This window comes from Stegodyphus dumicola, chromosome X1 (assembly GCF_044657685.1).
Source record: "Stegodyphus dumicola isolate Sdum_Otavi_A_Nest chromosome X1, ASM4465768v1".
Taxonomy (NCBI): domain Eukaryota; kingdom Metazoa; phylum Arthropoda; class Arachnida; order Araneae; family Eresidae; genus Stegodyphus; species Stegodyphus dumicola.
Window position 1 is genome coordinate 132,037,072 of NC_140780.1, and position 20,225 is coordinate 132,057,296.

The 20,225-nt window shown below is 30.8% G+C and overlaps 1 protein-coding gene across 2 annotated transcripts in view; it reads left to right on the top strand.

The window, feature by feature from the left end:
- The first annotated feature begins 891 nt into the window (after positions 1-891).
- Positions 892-20,225, top strand: part of LOC118194952 (uncharacterized) — a 44,069-nt gene continuing 24,735 nt past the window's right edge. The window contains exons 1-2 of one of the 2 annotated variants that reach the window (XM_085807003.1): positions 892-1,372; positions 16,331-16,766. In XM_085807003.1, the coding sequence (XP_085663129.1) occupies positions 1,060-1,372; positions 16,331-16,766 (749 nt within the window). In that variant the 5' untranslated portion in view covers positions 892-1,059. The remainder of the gene's footprint in view (positions 1,373-16,330; positions 16,767-20,225) is intronic. The other variant, XM_085807002.1, reaches the window with a different exon arrangement.

Sequence of the window (20,225 nt, forward strand, 5' to 3'; positions counted from 1 at the left end):
CGCATCTCGTGTAATCATTGCAAGTGTTTGCGACAACTCAGTATAAGGAAAAGAAACTAGTCCAAAAATTTGCATAACTAATACAACTCAAATAGAATATTTATATGACACATGCTTCAAGGTAAAGAATTTGCAAAGAATTGTTAATATATAATGAACACTACGACTATGCGACACATATGTGTTAAGTGTCAGGAAAATTTTATTGCTAAATGATTAATTCATGTGCTCTTTTGTTTTGATAAACTTTTGTTACTATACGCAAGCTCATTTACCTCTCTCATTAATATTTGTAGCACATTAATTAACTTTAACAAGGTAGCAGATAATCCATAGCTTTTATAAAGATTCTTATAAAGTAAGGCCTATATATTTTCGCTAAGAAATAAATATTTATTCGATCATAAACCACCTTTGTATCCTCTATATTGAGAAGGAGACTAATAACTAAATATAAAGAAACTAAATATGTAAAAAATTAGGTACAACTAAGGTAATTTATTTTAAATGTCACCTACATTATAAGCAAACAACATAAAAAGCTTTCAATGTGACCTCGCACTAAAGTTATCGAATACACCCTTCCATGAAAATCAACAAAATGAAATATTTGAAACAGTAAGTTAATAGAAGTAACGAACTCTACATTACATAACTTATTGGCATAATTTCAAATGCTATAATTAAAAACTGGAGGAATTTTTCTTTTTGTTGAAATATAATTTGTTTTGCAAACATACGAATGCGAAACAGTGCTGAAAATGCGTATGAAAGAAATTTCTATCCCAGGTAAATAAAACTTCTTACCAAGATGTTACCTCCGGTTACTGCAAGTATAGCAACCTACAATATTACAATCATTTCCGCGGCGAGAGTGGGCACGTGACGTCGTGTTACGTCACATTCAAAACACCACCCATGGCCTTTCCATCCTTGTCTCTTCTAAACTAACCGGAATTCGGTTTTCAGTTCATACCTTCCAGCTGCAGCTCACCGGAACATGCAAAACAAAGATTAAGGACGATATTATCTAAGAAGCATTTAAAAACATACGAAGGAATGGAGCTCAAATTTCAAATAATATCTTGTATATTACTTATGTGTGGAGTATATGTGATCCAAGCAAAAATAGTTTATCTGAACGGTACCGAGATATTAGGCGACAAAATCCGAAATAGCAATTTATCTACAACCAACTCACCGGCTCTAAAATGGTACAGCATTTTCGAACCAAGGAATATCAGCAATCATGCGGGATCCAATTTTATGAGTATGACATCCAGTACAAACAGGAAAAATGATGAAGAGGAGATAAAAGAATCTGTGACTGAAGAAGAAAGTGATGAACAGCAAAATGGAACCATGGCAACAAGTAAGTTTGTTATTTCAAGTAATCTCTTGTATCATATTCCGAAAATATTCAGATTTATTTATGCTCATAAATATATAATATTAATGTAAACGAGTGAATGCTTCATCGTTTGTTTTATTGAAATTATGAAAATTTACAATTTAAAAAATTATTATAACATTTTATTTAGGTCAGGTAAATTATAATTAAAAATTTCTGTTTTACTATAAAACGGTGAAACCCTACATTTTACAAAGCGTTCCTTATTACGTTTTTAATTATAGACCTATTTAGCATACTAATATTTCTGAATATGAAATTAAGTTCATATGTGAAAAGGAAAGAAAAACACGTTTCTTACGGAAATTAACACATTTTAATTTAATGTAATTAAAATAAACCTCAACACTGAAATCTTTCTTTTGCTCTCTCTCTCTATACATACTACATGTTATGACTTCCTAATAAAACACTAAAAAGTAAAGTTTTACATTACTATGAAGATTTGTTGCAACGAATGGAGCAGAAAGCGTAATGCCGAAAATCATTTTAAATCCGGGGTATTTAACAATCAATTTTAGTTTTCCACTGGTACGTAATTAATATATCCACTGGTAGTCCATAGATTAACATAATCATCTTCAAGCAATCTCTAGGCTAATGTAATTGTTAACAAATAATTATCAATAGCTCTTTTAATCATTCAATGGATATTTCACAAAATCTGAGTGCTTAAATTGTAAAAGTGCGTAAATGATTCGTGCAGTAAAAATCTTAATTGAATAAATAAGCTGAGTATTTTTTCCGCTTAAGCATTCAAGAGGTCTTAACAAAGAGGCCTTCGTGGAGATCTTCCTAAAAGAAGCTTCTCTTAATTATATCATACGTGGAAAAACCGGTATAACAACGCCATTCAGTCACCGGGAACCTCAGTGTTCAATGGCTTTGTTGACTCGACTTCTAGTGAACAATTACGTTTTTCAACGTGTGATAATTGTCATAATAAAATAGCCAGTGATAAAAATGAGTTATTTATTTTGGATGCTAAGTTTACGGAAAAAGAAAAAGTTGTTTCATTTCCTATATAAACTATTTTAAAATGTGTTTCATTAGCTGGACCATACTTGTCATTTACTTGATGACAGTGCAAGTCACTTTGAGTCCTTAGCACTGAAATATTTTTGATGTAAAGACGTAGGAAAGGCAAAATGAGGTATATCGGTGTTTTGAACCATTCCAAAAATGGGGAGGTTTTTTAGTTTTTGTTTTAAAACGAATTTATTAATATTTCTATATTCTTGTCAGAATATAAATTTATTTTATTCGTTTAGGATCATATTTAAAAAGTTGGAGGAACTGGAAAAAAAGAAAAAAAATATCTGCAATTTATTTTTCAAAAATTGGCAGGCAGTTTAATTGGTTTCTATTCATTATTGCTCAAATATTTAGGGAAAATAATAACTGATATTTTCTTCTGTGTAGCAAAAGTTGAATGTATTGATGTGAAGAAGGAGAATTTGTTTATATACAGTGTGATTGCAATTAATGTTTTTTTTAGAATTAAATTGCATACAAAAAGGAGAAAAGTACAAGAATAAATAAACCGAAGACAACATTTCGTTCAGAGTCTCAAATATATATATAGCATTTGAAGCAAACAGCATATTTGATCAGTAATTATGCAAATCTTCATAGGTACAGGCACAGGTAAATGTATGGGGGACACCAGCGATGTACCATTGGTCAACTAGTAGTGCTGTCCTATACTAACTGACTTTAAAGAACTGCATGCTTTGTAAAAGGTTTACAAAGAAAGGTTAAGAGGATGAGCAAGTGTAGCTTTCTAAAAGATCTAGAGGGTTACCTATTGTGTTACATCATACAATCCCACCATACACCCCGCATCCAGTATTTATTAAAAATAATTATTTAGGACCTAAAGAGATTAAAATATAATTTCATAACGATCTGAAAGTCACAAATTAAATTGAGAACATCTATTTTGATGTAACGAAAATAGCTGATAAACTGATAAACATAATGAGACAAATATAATGAGTACTGGGAGCACAATGTTATATTGAACTGAAATAATAATACTGAAGAGGTGCCTATGGCGTCAAAATTTTTGAGAATAACTTCAAAACACACTGTGAGTAAGAATCTGTTAAAGCTCGGAGATTTCATAATACAAAAATTAATAGTACAGAAGATAATTTTGTTAAGAAACCAGCACAATTTAAAAAAATACTTAAAATGGTATGCTGCAACAGGTTATCATAGTTTATAAAATTCACAAGTAAAATTCTTTTGAACATATTCACAGGATATAAAAGTTTATTACGGTTATGAAGCATGAGGAACTTATACTTCACAAATATTCACCAAAAGAGTCGTTGCATAATTTTTGAAACATAGAATACTGATGTAATCTTTATTTAGAAACCTTTGACAGATAAATCTTCATAAAAGGAAAAGCTAGAAATATATCAGCATTCTCCAGATCACACTTATATCGCACTTACACTAACATCTGAGAGGGTATTTGTCTTTTTAAAATTTATTGCTGAAGTTTTGCACTACAGTAGGTAGGTTCAGGAAAGATTTCCCATAGCTGTTCTTAGAGCAAATAAAGCGGGCACCAAACGAAAAACAAGGAAAAGAATTTAAGCACTTTTAGTAATACTGATCTATTTTAGAGCTCGCTTTACTTATGCTTTGAAGCGGAATGAGCAGATGAAAATGCCGACCGCAATTTAATATGAAGAGTGTTAACGTAGATGATAATTTCTGTACTTGCTGCTTCTTTACGCTAATAAACATGCTTTAATTAGGATTTTTTATCCTATTATCTGCAATTCTCCAGTATGTTCTTTTTTTTTTGTCTAATCGAATATGACAAAACACTCGAAGGCTATGTTTGCACTGTGTCAGCAGATATATGCACTTATTCCTTATCAGGCAGATTAGTCAGGTAAGAACTCTTTCATTTAAAGCTTTAACTTACTTTTAAGTAAATATAATGAAGTTTTATGAAAAATTAATTCTGAAAGGCAGCTTTAAATGAAAAATTAGCTGAAAATAGCACTGGAGCGATTATAAATATTTCGTAACTGATTTCTGCTTTCTCAGGAGAAAACGACTAAATACTTTAATTCAGAGTAATTTATGCGATATTTATAATATCCCACACTGAAGCAGTTATTACTATCTTTAGCTCTTAGAATATTAGCTATTAGAATGTAATTGTATTGTTCAGGATCTCCCATGTCATTCATTCTAGCACACTATTCTTAGAAGAGGAAAAATAGATTCTTTAATTCTTAAAAGCTTTTCGAGCTGCATTTCCAGCATGATAGTCCTTCATGTTATTTCAATTTTCATAAAACGCGTAAGTATAACTTTAAAATTAATATCATAACGAAACTGTAATTGGAAATAAAGAAACTTACATTCTCATATAAATTAAACTAAGACTATGTAAATCATTCATCGTTCCATATAAAGTTCGCAATTAAAGGAGAAAAGCAATTTATGATATTTGATGTATACCATATTTTACTTCATAAGCATTGGTCAAGGAGTTTAATTGAATCAGACGTGCTAGACATAGTTCATGTAAGAAATATTTGGATTAGAAAACAAAACTTTTGAACTGAATGAATGAACGCTTTCTTCAAGAAATCACTAAAATGAAAGAAATCGTATAACAGCCTTAAAAACTATATAACTTAAAAACTTAAAATGTTTTATTTAATTAAATCTGATGCTTCTCCTATTTTATTATTCAACTATAACCTACGTATTATTTTATATGAAAATCAAAATTACTAATTTCAATGAAAATGTTAGGAAAGGCTTTATGCATTTTAAAGGAAAAGTTCAGGATTCGCCATGCAAACAACTCTGCGTCGCTTATGCTGGCCTATCTAAAATGCTTACGTCGTACTTTTAAAATTCGTGTACATAAAATTTATCGTATTTAACAATGATTGGATAAATGTCTACCAATATGATTTGATATTTGTGAAAATAACGATTGGTAAGTCATCAAAATCCAGTTATGTAATTCTCGTCTGTATACCTTTCCATTCAACCATGTCTACAACCATAAATTAAAAGTACCGGATTCCTCCTACGCAATTAAAATGCTACATATTTTTGAAACAATATTTAGTTACTTTACTATTTTAGCGCAACTAGCACAAAATATTTGAGGAGAAACCGGAAAAAAATTCGATTTAATAAACAAGCAGACTAGTGAGTGTGTTAAGAGAGAAACATTCTAAATTTAAGAATTCCGCCAATAAACCCAGTTTGCTCGGATGACCTAATAGGATCCGAAACCCGATTTCCGGGTCAAATAGAAGAACCTTTTGACAACAGGTCTTCAACCTTCAATTTTCGATCGTAGGTAGGTAAACATTGCGATGTCATCCTACGTTCACGATGGAACTTCCTAGTGAAGTTTAGTGTCACCACCTACTCAGCTTTTTTAATGACATACTCTCTTTGACGTGACTTGCGAATCAGACGTTTTTACTGATGCATACTGTACATTTATGCAATTACAGAAATTGCTACATGATAAGGAAATTTCGACTCGAAACAGATTTTGTGTTTAAAGAAAACGCTGAATAGAATAATAAACTTCTCAGGAAGGTTTTCTGTTAAATGACAATACAGATAATTAAAATAATCCTGATTTATAATTATGTTAATAGATTTGTGTATGGTAATATAAACATATGCATATCAATTTGTTCTTATTAAAACAGATTTAATCATAAAAGTTGGACTTAGAGAACACAGCTTTTTTGCGAACTGGCTTACCTTTGAAAAGTTTTTGATAAGCAGCATTCAGAGTTAGATTTTACATTAACTGGGTTTCGCAATAACTTCCAGAAAAATTTTCGTTGAAATTTGATTGAAAAGACTCCAAAACAATGTTTAATGCTTGAAAACATGCATGAAAATTAATTTCTAATTCAGGAAAATAAATCACTACACGGATAGTGCGGAATTAAATTTCTAATGGACAGGTTAGATTTGAAGAACCTGGAGAAATAATTCTTATATTTATAGAATACAGAACCTTACGAAACATTAAAAAGATGCCTTAATTTGAAAAACCGAACCATTGTAAATTTATGATGCACTCAGTAGATACATAAATAAAAAAAAAATCTGAAAGCCTTCAGATTTTACATTACGCCCAAAGGAGCGTTTTTTTAACGTTTTGTTTGTTACCATTGCTTATTAAATATCATGTCCTCCTCACTTAAACCATAAAATTCAATTCAAGAACATATCGCAAAATAATTTTAAAATGAACATATCTTTAGAATTTCCCATACACAGTCTCGTGGGCTGGATTAAAAAAAAATAGTTTTTTCGTACAGTGTTGTCATTCCTACCTTTGAACTCGTTGACAATGTCTGAAAAAATATGGATTTGGATTATTCAATTATGGCAAAGCACACGAAGGTTATCTGCCTAAAGGGAGGGATGCCTTCGTGGAGGACTTTTTAAGGGAAGCTGGCTCGTATACGCGTTACACATGGGGGAAAACCACGAAAACGTCCATGCAGCCAGCCTGTTTGCGGGATTCGAGCCTCGGACCGAACTACCAGTATTCAGCGTAAAACAAATATAAAAATCCCAGATTTGGGCTTCCAGATGCCCATATTTAGGTGGAGACGTACGTTATTCAGAACTTGATGGCTCTTGGTACAGTTGTTTTATCACAGTGAGAGAAACATACATACATTTATGCAGATTCTTCATTATTTAATTTCTTTAAATATAATAAAAGGCTGTAATATTTGGTGGCAACAGTTTGAAAAGCGAATTAACGCAAAAAGTGAATTGACGCAAAATGCCAAAACGAAATTAATAGCTCTTCTGGGCAAATTGCCCTTTTTGGCCAGTGACGTAGTATTAACTAAAGGATAATTTAGGCAAACTGCAGTTGTTTTCATGAGACTAATTAATCCACCAAATTTAAATAAATTATTAAAAATATAAAGTAATGTTTTAAAATAACGGTATAGGTTATCGTATATCAAGTAAGTTGTTAAAGTGAATTATATAATTAAGATAATTTCCCTTTTCAGTAAGATCTGAAATGCATCTGAATAAACTCATTTAATAGCAATTACTCTTAAAAATAGAAATAAGCTATGGATGGGTTTAATCTAAGATATTTTTAATGCCAATATATACGCTAAACGTTTTAGAACATTGTAATAATTTTGGAACCCTAGACAGAGTTACGTATGGCTCTCAAAAATGTTCATATATATAAAAGTCAATTTTCTGCATCCGCAGTTTGACAATATTCATTTCTCAAGAATCATCAGAGATTGTAAAGATTACTTCCCCGCAGTTGACACAATACCAATGGTTGCATTTAAATATCAAAGGACCTTAAGCAACTTGCTCACTAACCACCATGAAATAGATGAAACAGCAGAATGACATTGTAAGACACCAATTTACAACAATTACGTAGATTCTCATCACCAGCACATAATTGCTGGCAACCTGAATATCATACAAAACCCTCAACTAAAAACACTAATGAGTTATGGTACAAAATTTAGACCAGTCAGAAACATGACTACAAATTACTGTTACAAGACTCTCGAAAACAACATCAACGAATTTATAGTTAAAACAAGCTATCAACTGAATTTACCCATAGATACCTTCTTAAAATGGAAAGCTAAAATTCTTCAACGCATATCCACCGAAATCAGTCACCTCAAGTTTAAAAGTACACTGAATTGGTCGCAACTTACATCAGATATTAATAAATTAAAACAGCTTTTTACTATTACAAAAATAGATAAAGCAACTAATAACTTTAGCATTATATGAAAACAATTCTACGCTGAAATTATTCATAAAGAACTTCTCAACGCAACTACTTATCAATTGGCCAACCTTACAGAAACATCTATAATAAACAGGATTAAAACTTTTCATAAGAAACTCAATATTACTTTCAATGCAAACTACAACAGATTTACTAATCTTTATGCGATTCCCAAATTCCATAAAACACCATTAAAATTCAGATTTATAGCTAATGGAACTAATAATTACAAGAAAAATGTAGACTATTATTTTTCAATTCAACTTAATAAAATCTGTAAATTTATTTTCAATGATTGTAACACTAATCATAACTATTGCTGGATCATTCATAATAACACTCCTGTCATTAACACCATTCAAACCAATAACATCCAAAACATTAACTGCTATGACTTTGAAAACTTATATACCTCACTTCCTCTAGAAGAAATCTATACCAGTCTACTTGATCTACCTAAACTCTTCCCTGATATGCTCAATATCATGACTCTTGACAAATAGAAAACCTACCTAAAATGCACACTTTTTCATAACTACATCAAGTTTCAAAATCAACTTTTTAAACAAGTCAGAGGATTGCCAATGGGCTTACATTCCAGCACCTCGATCTGTAATATCTTTTTATTTGTCAAAGAATTTAACTTCCAAAAACATCTACAACCACAAGAGTTAAATTACTACAAACACACCTACAGATATATTGATGACCTTATTACAATTAATAATTTTGGTAAAATTGAACACTCCGAGATTTATCCAAATTGTCTTACACTTAATAAAACTAATAATTCACAAAATAGCATAGACTTTCTAGATCTTCAAATCATTAACTACAAAAAAATTTTACTTTTTGACAAAACAAGAAACTTCAATTTCAATACTAACAAATTAATAAATTGGAACTCCAACATATCCAAAAAAGTAATTAACAATACTATAATTAATCAAATACAACGAATTAAAACTATATGCACGGATACAATAGATTTACAACGCGAAATTTTGATCCTTATCAAAATTCTCAAAAATAATCTAATTCCCTTTCAATTTATCAACCATTGCCTTAAAAGAGCAGGCGTTAAATACTCACTCTAAATCATTTAACTGATAGGGATATGATAATTTATTCCTAAACCTGAGAAGGCGGTATAAGTTGGATGACTGTCAGTTGAAGGATTTGTATATAGTGTAATTACTCAATTGTATATATTGTAAAAAGCTAATTGTCTTCAGACTCATACTGTTACTATACTGTTACTAAAAAAATGGGCCTATTTCATGACTTTAGTCTGTCTAATAGCTCTTGGACAGTGAAAATTCCTTTTTCCTTTCTTAAATTCTTAATCATTGCAACATGACAATTAGCCAGAAATTAATTAATTTCCATTCACTAGTATTTTCAAAAAAATCTTAACAGACAGTCTCACTCAAATAAGAACTCCACATAATACATCCCTCAAGAATTCCAAGTCCCACCCACTACCATAAATTACTTCACCCAAGTCTTACCGACTGATATTATTCAAAGCCCCCACTGCCGCTAAGAATTTTCGGACACCCTTACACTTATGAGTCAGACACGAAGAGAACACTTTGCCAACTCCCCCACTAGAAAGAATGTAAGTTACTTAATACCTTTTCTGGCTTTATATCTTCATATACATTCACTGTTCTTATTATATATTATATTTATATTATTTTTATATTGTCTTTGATTTGTTTTTACAAAGTTTGCATTATTTATCTTATTTTGTAATCGTCTATGTTTATTTCAACTTTACTTTGAATTCGATTTCATAATGACAATTTCCAATGTTTAATTTTTACAAATAATATAGAACTCAAATGCATAAACATGAAAGTGTCGGGGACGGTTACTCGAGTTAATTAGGATTTCTCTACAGTAATTGCTTTTTACTCCTTATTGAATTGACTAAAATGCTTCATAAGAATAAGTTCTTTGAGTAAACTTATTCTCATGAAGAGCATTGGTAAGTATTGGATGAGTAAGCATTGGTTCATAATCCCTTCTATTCGCGGAAATTTTTGGCCTCACTAGAATTGCCGGTTTGGTTTTAACTTATAACTCGAGTAAAGACGAAACACTTTCGTATTTACGTATTTTTATCAATTATTGTTCACTGAACGGGAATTGGTTTGTTCCCCTTGAAAAGTCAACTAATTTCCGATCAATGACAATGATTACATGTTTTTAATTTTTCTTTTTACAATTGAAATTTTATTCTTCATGATGATTTAACTCCAGTCCCCGTTAAAACATTATTAACATTTTGCTTTCAAATTACTTCAAAACATCTTTCAAAATATAACTTACCAGTATGGATTCACTCTTTTAAAATAATTCTACTTTAATTTAACTTAGGAGATAATATAATCAATTAATCAATACTGTTTAGGAAATAAATTATTATATACACACATATATATTTAACAATAATATTATTTTATATTACATCACACTAACGACTTGTGCTAAGTTTTATTATACCTGTGTTAAGTGAGCTCTCTTTGAGATAAATACTTACGGAGTTTGTTAAAGAAACATATTTAAATAGAAATTAGATATATTAGCTTACCAATAGCGTTATAATAATAAAATTAAAAATTAATTACAAAGCTAAATGAAGTACAATGTGATAAGAAAAACAAAATTTAGAAATGAATTTATCTTAACTTCTGAAATACTGTAACTGAATTATATTTTCAAATATAGAAAGCATATTTTCTGTGCAAAACGGAAAAAAAAATTTATAAAAACAAATAAATTGTGCTATAAATTTTAATTATAACTTATATTTAAATTTATAATTTAATTTTATATATTTAATATGATTATATTTTAAATTTATAATTTAACAAAGATGATGCTATAATAATTTAATGAAATTGTCAAGTTGATTTCGTCTTTTGGTTAATCATTTCTATGCACAAAACAGTTTGAACTTCATGCAGTTACTACATCTTACAATTTATCAGGCTTTGAACTGGTTACAGTCTGTCTGTAAAACAAATTCCCACAGAACGTCTACAGCTGTCTAAACAAGCCCTAATCATTTTTCAAGGGGTGACTTGAAAAGAACACATTTACGTTTGCCATCTAGGAGCACTTAACGACGAATTGGCAATTTACATTGTTTGAGTTGGGCTTTAAATAAAATTCTTATTATACCGTTTTTCCGAGGCCATTATTCACCCAAAACAGAATAACAATAAAACTTTCACCTAACTCACCCTGACTTGAAATGTATATAAGATCTATATCTATTACTTCAGTAACCTCATTCAGTTACGCATATTAGAGAAAGAAGTGCCGTGATAGGCAGATAGTATTTTAACTTGTTCAGACTATGCTACTCTTCTAAAAAAACTGCTTGGTTTCTTCAGAAAGAGAGGTTTTGAAATGCTCTACTAAGGTATCTTTCTATTAGTCATAACCTGAAGCTTTTCTTCGATGTTTCAAGGTCATGCTGATGTCAATACCTAATTCTACACCTAGCTTTACGTCTTCATTTTCAGTCAGAATTAAAATTTATTACTTGTGCATTCATGGAATAATTGTATGCACAAGAATAAATTGTATGCACAAGTAAATTTATTACTTGTGCATACAATTTATTCTTGTGCAACAATTAATACTTCTTTTGTTAAACACTTCTTCATGTTATTCTCATCCACGATGTACTATGCCTCTTTCACGTAGTGGAGTACATTCAATAAAGCAATTTTCATGATTAATTCATCTGCACATTCTTCCGAATAGGTAAGCGTTGATATCATAACAGTCATAGTACGAGGCTGATATTAATTTTTAAATGATTTACAAATAAGATACAAATGTTGTGATATTTTAGGTCGAGAAAATAATAAGGCAAAATTAATGATGCTTCCATTGGCATGCGTGCCACCTGAACATTCATTTGTTAGATGTTACAATTTATGTGGATAGGAAATGGAAATTAGTGTAAACCGTATAGAAGTACGAAGAATTATTTAAATGCAGAATCAACCGATATGACAAATTATGCTACACTGCAAAAAGATAAGATGAACGATTCTGACACGATTTAAATAGTATTTTAGATTTTTTTTCTTTTAGTAAGAAATATAAAGATGTAGATCTATTTAATACATAAAATATTTTAGTTTGAAATTAGACTCATTGGCGATATGCATTTCATTGTCTTGATCGGGTTAGGAATTGGTAGTTGTGAAAAATAACGTTACGAGACCAAGATCTGTTTTCATTTATGTCATCACAAATGATGATTATTTTATGAGTTTGTTGTCTACAGAAGGGCTTTTTAAATATTTTGAGTCGCGACCCCTTTTTATCACTAAGATGTTTTTCGCGACCCTAGGACCCAATAATATTTACGAAAATTTTGGTCGACCCAGTAAGCATTGCACAAATTCGACACACGCGAGTGAAACTGTCAATTTATTCACTTGTACTGTAATATACTATTGCAGTTTTAGGTCATTAACTTTAATTTCTAATTTTAAGACATTGAACTATATGAAAATTTTAAATAAGTAACAGATGAAATGACAGCGTCACGTGCAAAGCAAGAAAAATGAACGTTTATATTATAAAAAGAATGCTTCGAAACACTTTCGTTTTTTCTTTGTCTGCACTGTCTTATCTTTATCTATTTTCAGATACATTGTGTAAAAATATTTGGTAATTGCAAAATTATTATAATAAGTTAAAGAAATATCAGAACTGCTAAAATTTTTGGCGACCGCCTGCTGCAAGTCCCGCGACCCCCACTGGGGTTGCCACCCACAGTTTAAGAAACTCTGGTCTACAGGAAACTGTCGCGTTGAAGAGTCATTAATTTTTGACTCAAACAGTAGTAGGAATTTAATGTCAATATAGAAACCAAGGCACTTTTCAAGTCATGGACCTACAGAATTCAAATACTGTGTCTCATTTATAAGAAAGTTTCAGAACTGCATAAATTTAATCCTAAAAGCCTGTTTATTTAATTCTGGAATAGTGTCTATTTTGCCAATGTACATTACCGTCAACAGATTAGTTAACTTTCAACATCATTTTTAATTCACACGGAAGCGATATATTCTCTTAACTCTTTAAGAAATTCTGATAGACAAGAACATAAACGCACGTCAAAACAAACTAACTTTGAATTATTTAAAATAAAATTATATTTGCTAAAAATAAAACAAGAAATAATATTTGTCAAATAAGACTATCCAACTTTATTGTAAAGAGTAGAAATTTGGAGAGTGAAAACGGATAATCTTTTTCTGTAATTGTGTCCTTGAAGCCATAGACTTTTTTCAAAGAAAGCTTTATCTTGAAAATAAAAACAGGATTCTGCTTGTAAGGAAAAGCATTACAAACAAATCCTTTCTTTTAATATTTTAAGTATTCTGTTGATTTATGTAGTGAAAACATTATAGTGAGTTATCAGCTTGATTCAGTAAAATGGGGTTAGAAAATTAGTTTCCTTACAAGAAATATGAAATTTATGCCACATGTATCTTCATTGTCACTATATCATGAATTCAGATCTTCATATCTTAAATTTCAAAATTCTATCTTTGCGTAATATGGGAAAATATTCAGATTTCTATCTTCGTATGTTTTGAAGAAACAAAGATTTTTAATATTAAGCTAAGAGTTACCTACAATAAACTTAAGAATAAGTAACTTTTCCAAATCAGAAATAATTCCGTAATTGCATCACAGTGAATTACAAATAATAGTTTCCTTTAGTGAATTCCTTTAAAAAACGAAATGTTTTCTCTTTAGTCCAAAGGGGCAATTTGCCCTGAAGGACTATTATTTTCGTTTTGGCATTTTGCGTTGGCTCACTATAAACGTCGGATTCACTTTTCAAATTGTAGCCACCAAATATTATCGCCCTGTATTATATTTAAAGAAATTAAATAATGAAGAATCTGCATAAATTTATGTATGTTTCTCTCATTGTGATAAAACAGTGGTACCTAGAGCCATCCAATTTTGAGTACCGTACGTTTCCACCCAAACACGAGCATCTGGAAACCCAAATTTGAAATTTGTTTTATTTTCGATTTCATATTTTGTAAAACTTTAACGAATTTTTGATTAACAAACCAAACGATTTCAAAGCGAGCAATGGCAACACTGCACGAAAAAAAAAAAAACATTTTTATCTTCAGCGCGCGAGACTCTGTATCGGAAATTCTAAAGATATGCTCATTTTACAATTATTTTGCAATATTGCTATTGAACTTAATTTTATGGTTTAAGTGTGAAGAACATAATATTTAATAAATAAAGTTAACACACAAAGCGTTAAAAAAAGCCCCTTTGGACGTAATTTTAAATCTGAATCCTTTCAGAATTATTTTCTTTCTTTTTTATGATTTATTTCTCTTTTAATGATATTTTTCAACAATGATGCACTTAATTGTTGTATATTATCCACCATAATAATCTGTGCTATCAAAGGTGCATTCATTAGTTATAGACTAAGGCACGTGTATGAAGTCTACATTCATTATACTTAAAAATCTTACCTCGTCTTTGAAAGCAAATAGTTAGAGATGAAAACAATTTAAGAATAGCTTTCTTCGGGAATCTTTCTTATTACGTTAACAAGTTAGCGAAATGCAGGGCAAGAATATTATTGTTCTCCTTTATTAAACCTGTTGCCAGCGATCAAGAAAAAATAAGAGAAACTGAAGAAGAATTAAATAATTGTACGTACACGCGCACTGAAAATAAAACCTAAAGAATTTTATAAGGATGATATAATATATTTGAATGCAAGCAAATAGATTTAAAATTTATTTTTCATGTGCGAGAATCACAAAAATACAATTATATAAATTAAACATACTTACGAAACCAAATTATTGCACATAAAAAGAAAATGATGGAAAACCTTTCTAGAACTGAAAAGTAATTATAGAAATTTAAAAAAAATTTCCAATCGTGTGATTGAAAAAAAGAACACGTTTAAAGATGATTTGAAAAGCTTAGGTCATAAATTTGAAAGTTTATACGAATTCAAATTTGTATTTCTAGCGATCTGTAATTCTATTATTTATATAAATAAATAATTTTAATTAGTAATTGTCAGAAACTTAAGTAGAAGATTAAAGAAATGATCAGCTATCTATACATGCAGAAAATAGTGTATTAGGATCATAGTCTTAAACTACTTCTAGCTCTGAGCATTCACAGCTGAAAATAAACCCATATAAATGAGGACTAGATGGAATAAAATGCCTTAGGTCTTAATCTCTTAAATTAATGCTGTCGATCATTATTTAAAACCATTGCATGGATGAAAATATGATTTAATTTTTCTTATTCAGGTTATTTCCATAAAATGAAAAATATTTTTTTTACAATATTACGAGAGTAACACGTATTTTAAATTTTTGCACTGAATTTGTGCACTGCCTATGCATATTAAATTTAGGAGACTTATACAACATTTTAATGAATACTTCACTTACCGTGTTCATATTCTTCGATATCAAAATCTCACACTGTCTTAGCTTTTCCGCTGGCACAGAATTAACAGTGAGATTTTTTTTCTACACTTAGGCGAATCGAAAAGAGTCAAAGAAAAGAGCCAACTGAATGGTCAAAGAAGGGTACAGCGATGTAGTTTACTAAATTTTTTTGTTTGCATACAAACGTGGATAATAAAGGAAGATTAAGAATAAAAGTTATTGCATAACAATGATAAGTACTGTTTAAAAGCACAATCATTTTAAAATGTAAAATTTTGTTTCATATTTATAGTTGTTAAGTATGAGTACTTCAGAAAACGGATTAATAGCTATGGAAAATTATCATGGTTTTAACTTAAAAAGAAAGGCGTTTTTATCAAAATGTTTCATAAAAATTAAAACACACAACAATGAAAGGTTTAACTTTATATCGAAATAAAAAGTCAGTTATGTGTGTATTGCATGAATATTAAACAAGATTATCTCTTTTCGACGAAGAGATGAGAGATATTATATAGGTTAAATTACTGTGATACAAATAATGTTTCGGAGTAACCTTCGCGGTACACATTGGTACTTCGTTTTCTGGTGTTGCAGGAGACACAACTGTGCTGACAAGTATACGTGGACTATGGAGCGATCTAACTCCTATGCTTACTATACTATCCACTATTATTGGAATATTTCTTCTCTTCGTCATCATTGAGTCACCTCTGTCACCACTTCCAGTTCCTCCACTTCCATACCCTCCAGTGGGTCCCTTTCCGCCTACCAACGCATACCCATTTGGAGTGCCTCCGCCAAGACATCACTACGGCATACATTACGTTGGATCGCCAAGCCATGCCAGTTACAGAATTCCAAGGCAGATGTGGCTAACAAATGAGACTATAGGTGAAAATATCGAAAAAGCTTTCCAAAATCTCCTTGAAAAAATTGATCAAAGACAAACAGGCATATTTTCCGAAGCGAGAAATATGTCACCAACAACAGTTCTGGAAAAAGGCTTTAACATGCTCATGAAAAGCTTAAGGTATGTTATTTTTTAGTATCATTTCCAAACTTGTACTTAATAATGAAAATAATATTTATAGTAAGAAATCTGAGCTCAAATAGCACTGAACACGAAAATATACTCTGTATCAAAAATATCCGCACACCTAGAAAAAATTTCTGACAGTATCGAAACTTAGCGTTTGTTAACTTTTTAGCTTAAAATAAAACTGACAGAAAATGCACAGCAAATGAACTCATAGAGCGGTTCTAAAAGGCACGGGAATTGCTTACCTATATAAGTTATGTTTCTACGTCACAGTCTGAATTAGATCTGCGTTTTTGATATTTTCTACCTACATTTAGCAAATAAGAATTCTGCAAAGACCCATCCGATGACCATAACACCAACTGACCGAATTCGATCACTAACTCAGGGTCAACAATAGGCTTGTCATACCACAAATCGCCTGCCACGAGGGCTGAAGTAAAGACACACTCAAATGATGTTATTATTTAGGATCCATTAGGGCATCCACAACCGTTATGACAGTAATAAAGGTCTCAAGCGAAACCTCTCGAAAAGATCAATGTTAGAAAGTACTTTATCTATATGGTCTGGACGTATAATGTTGAATTACTAATAATGCGTATAATTCATCCTTTACTATTTTACACTTCTTCCTGACTATCGACAACAACACTTAACTCTGGTTTTGCTGCCGCGAAGCTTGAGGAGAGGACTGGAGGCATATTGTGTTTATAGATGAATCGAGGTTTTTACTTCGCTTGGATGACTGACCACTTTGAGAACTGTTTCTTTTTATACCATCTGGGGAATTATTTCTTTTGATACAGTCTGCGGAGCCATTGCTATTACCAGCTTACTTTCGGTAATCATTCCTAGCACTTTTACGTGAAGACATCTCGCGATTATTTTATCGCCGGCGTTGTCAGGGACCGTATTTCAAAAGATATTCTTCCGAACACGATAAATACGTTTAATGAAAACCTACATAGTGTCAGAAAACGTCCTTCGACCAGACTTCCATACGTCTTTCAAATCGAACACGTATGAGACGTGCTAGGATGCCGGTTTCGGTAAAGTGCATGAACTTGCTGAACAATTGCAGAATACATGGCAACACAAGACAACATTTAAATGCTTTTATAAATCAAGCTAGACCGAGTGTTCTCATGCTTTGTCTCCAAAGACAGCTGGTATCATACTCATATATAATAGTTTCAGACTTATTTTTGATCAATAAATGGATTCACTGTTATGTAACTTTAAGCAATTCTTTTTGGTCACCGTATCGCTCACATCAAGTTTCATCATAATATAACAGTTTTTCTAGGTGCGCAGAAGTTTTTTGACACAGAGTATGTTACAATGATTAAATTACAATGGCATTTCTATTACCAACTGATCATTTCAGTATGTTGCTTTTAGGATGTTAGAAAAGTTACAATATGAGAATATATGTAATACAGTTGCTGAAATTTGTTAATTTTATTACCTGTAGTACATTTGGAAAGTCCGAATGTATCTATCATAAGCACTTATAATTTAATAAAATGTGAGGAATCCAACTAGCTATTTATCCAAGGTATCCGCAGACTTTTCCATCACAAATGTAAGATGTAAACAAGTGGTGCAATGTCCAGGATATACAGATCACAAAGTGTAATAGATTGTATTAAATTTTATGTTTTTCAGAGAAGTCAGGACTTCTTTTTCCTTCAAAAGCACGCTTCTCAAAGAGACAATATTTCAGCGAACTGGCTGATATCTCCATTTGAAAACATGTTCTAGGAAACTCGGGTGATATGAATTCATAATTGAATTCTTCATTATGTTCTTTCTCTCTTTATTGGTTAAAAGCCGAAGAGAAATTATACGATATCTCCAGTTTTATGCTCCAAGATGCTCTAGGTCAAAACTGAGATGAAATTATTAGGATCATTAAATAAAAGAATATTGGAACGGCTATGAGCTATCCTTGGCTCTCACCAGCTGAAACATCCGGTTGTGCCTCGTTGATGCCCATTAAATTTCTATTTTCAAGAAGTTTTATGTGTTTCTTGATTTTTCATCTCTTGTTCGTTTTTGCTTGATAAACTTTCACAAATAATGTTTTGAAGAATAAAGGACTTCCAATAACATTAAACTGTTATCAATAAATGTCATTAAATAGGAGCGTTCGATATAGAGAAGCAATATCCAAACAATTAAAGTTTACCGTGTTTCTTATAAATACAAACAGCTAGTTAAATTGAAAGCAGTAAAATCAAAACTGTAACATGATTAATGATAAAAAAAGGATTTTAATTATGTGAATATTAATAAAAAATTCCGGAAGAAATAATATCCAATATAGCTTATTTAGAAATCCTCCACTCAACAAATGACCTAAAACAGAAAAGGTAAAAACGACGTTTAAAATATTTTTTTTTTTTTTCAGAAATCCTCCCCCCTCCCTCCTTAGTCAGAATTTGTCGAAATTTCTTGAAGTAAACTAAATTAAAGTAAAATAACGTTCTATTATTATTTTACGTTTAGTAATTTTAATAATAAATATCGGATAAATAAATATATGTATGTAATATTTTCAGTTATTACAACACATCGTGGGCGAATGGTGAGGCTATCCCATTACACGTTCTGGCAGATGGTTGACAAAGCTGGGGTGATTGAAATACGGAGAAAAATGACGACTCAGGACTTTTCACTTTTAACAGCATATCTTTATTTTATTTTAGAACAGTATTCAGTAATTGAATTATTAGATACGACTGTCTTTAATACGTTATAACATTCTAACAAAGAAAGAGGAGCATAGCGGAGGAGTTAGCAGAACGAAAGCGAGAAGGCATCTGTATAGGAGAACTTATGACGCAGCATTTATATGAAAGGTTATGTAACAGAGTAGCTTCTAGAAAAATGTAGAAAAACTTATGACGCAGCATTTATATGAGAAGGTTATGTAATAGGTGCGAATGTTCTAGAAGGTACTGGTTTAGGGGAAGATCCTGAATTGCAGAAAATTAATTAAAGGTTGCTGGTTCGCAAAGAGCAAAGCCATCGTATTTTTTTTATATTTTACATCTTTCCCCACCCCCCGTCAAAAAGAGAGGCCGGGATGAGAAAAGCATTAGTACAGGAGTGAAGCAAAAGTATGAGAAAAGACATGAAAACATCCAGAACATAGCGGACAAGCTTTAACTATGGTTCATGATTTTCTCATATAAAATTTTGACTTTATAGCATATGAAATTTTGAACATTAAAACTATGAGTTATAAATAAATATACAATATTTAACTAATTTTAAAACTATAACATAATAATTATGGAATACTGATAAATAAATAAGTTATAATTACAAAAGTCCTCAATTTTGTTAAAAATGTCCATTTTGTTTTTTGAAAGTCCTTTTCATAAAAAGAGTTCGAATAGAATGAAAATAACTGGTAAAATCTCTAAATGCCAGATAGTC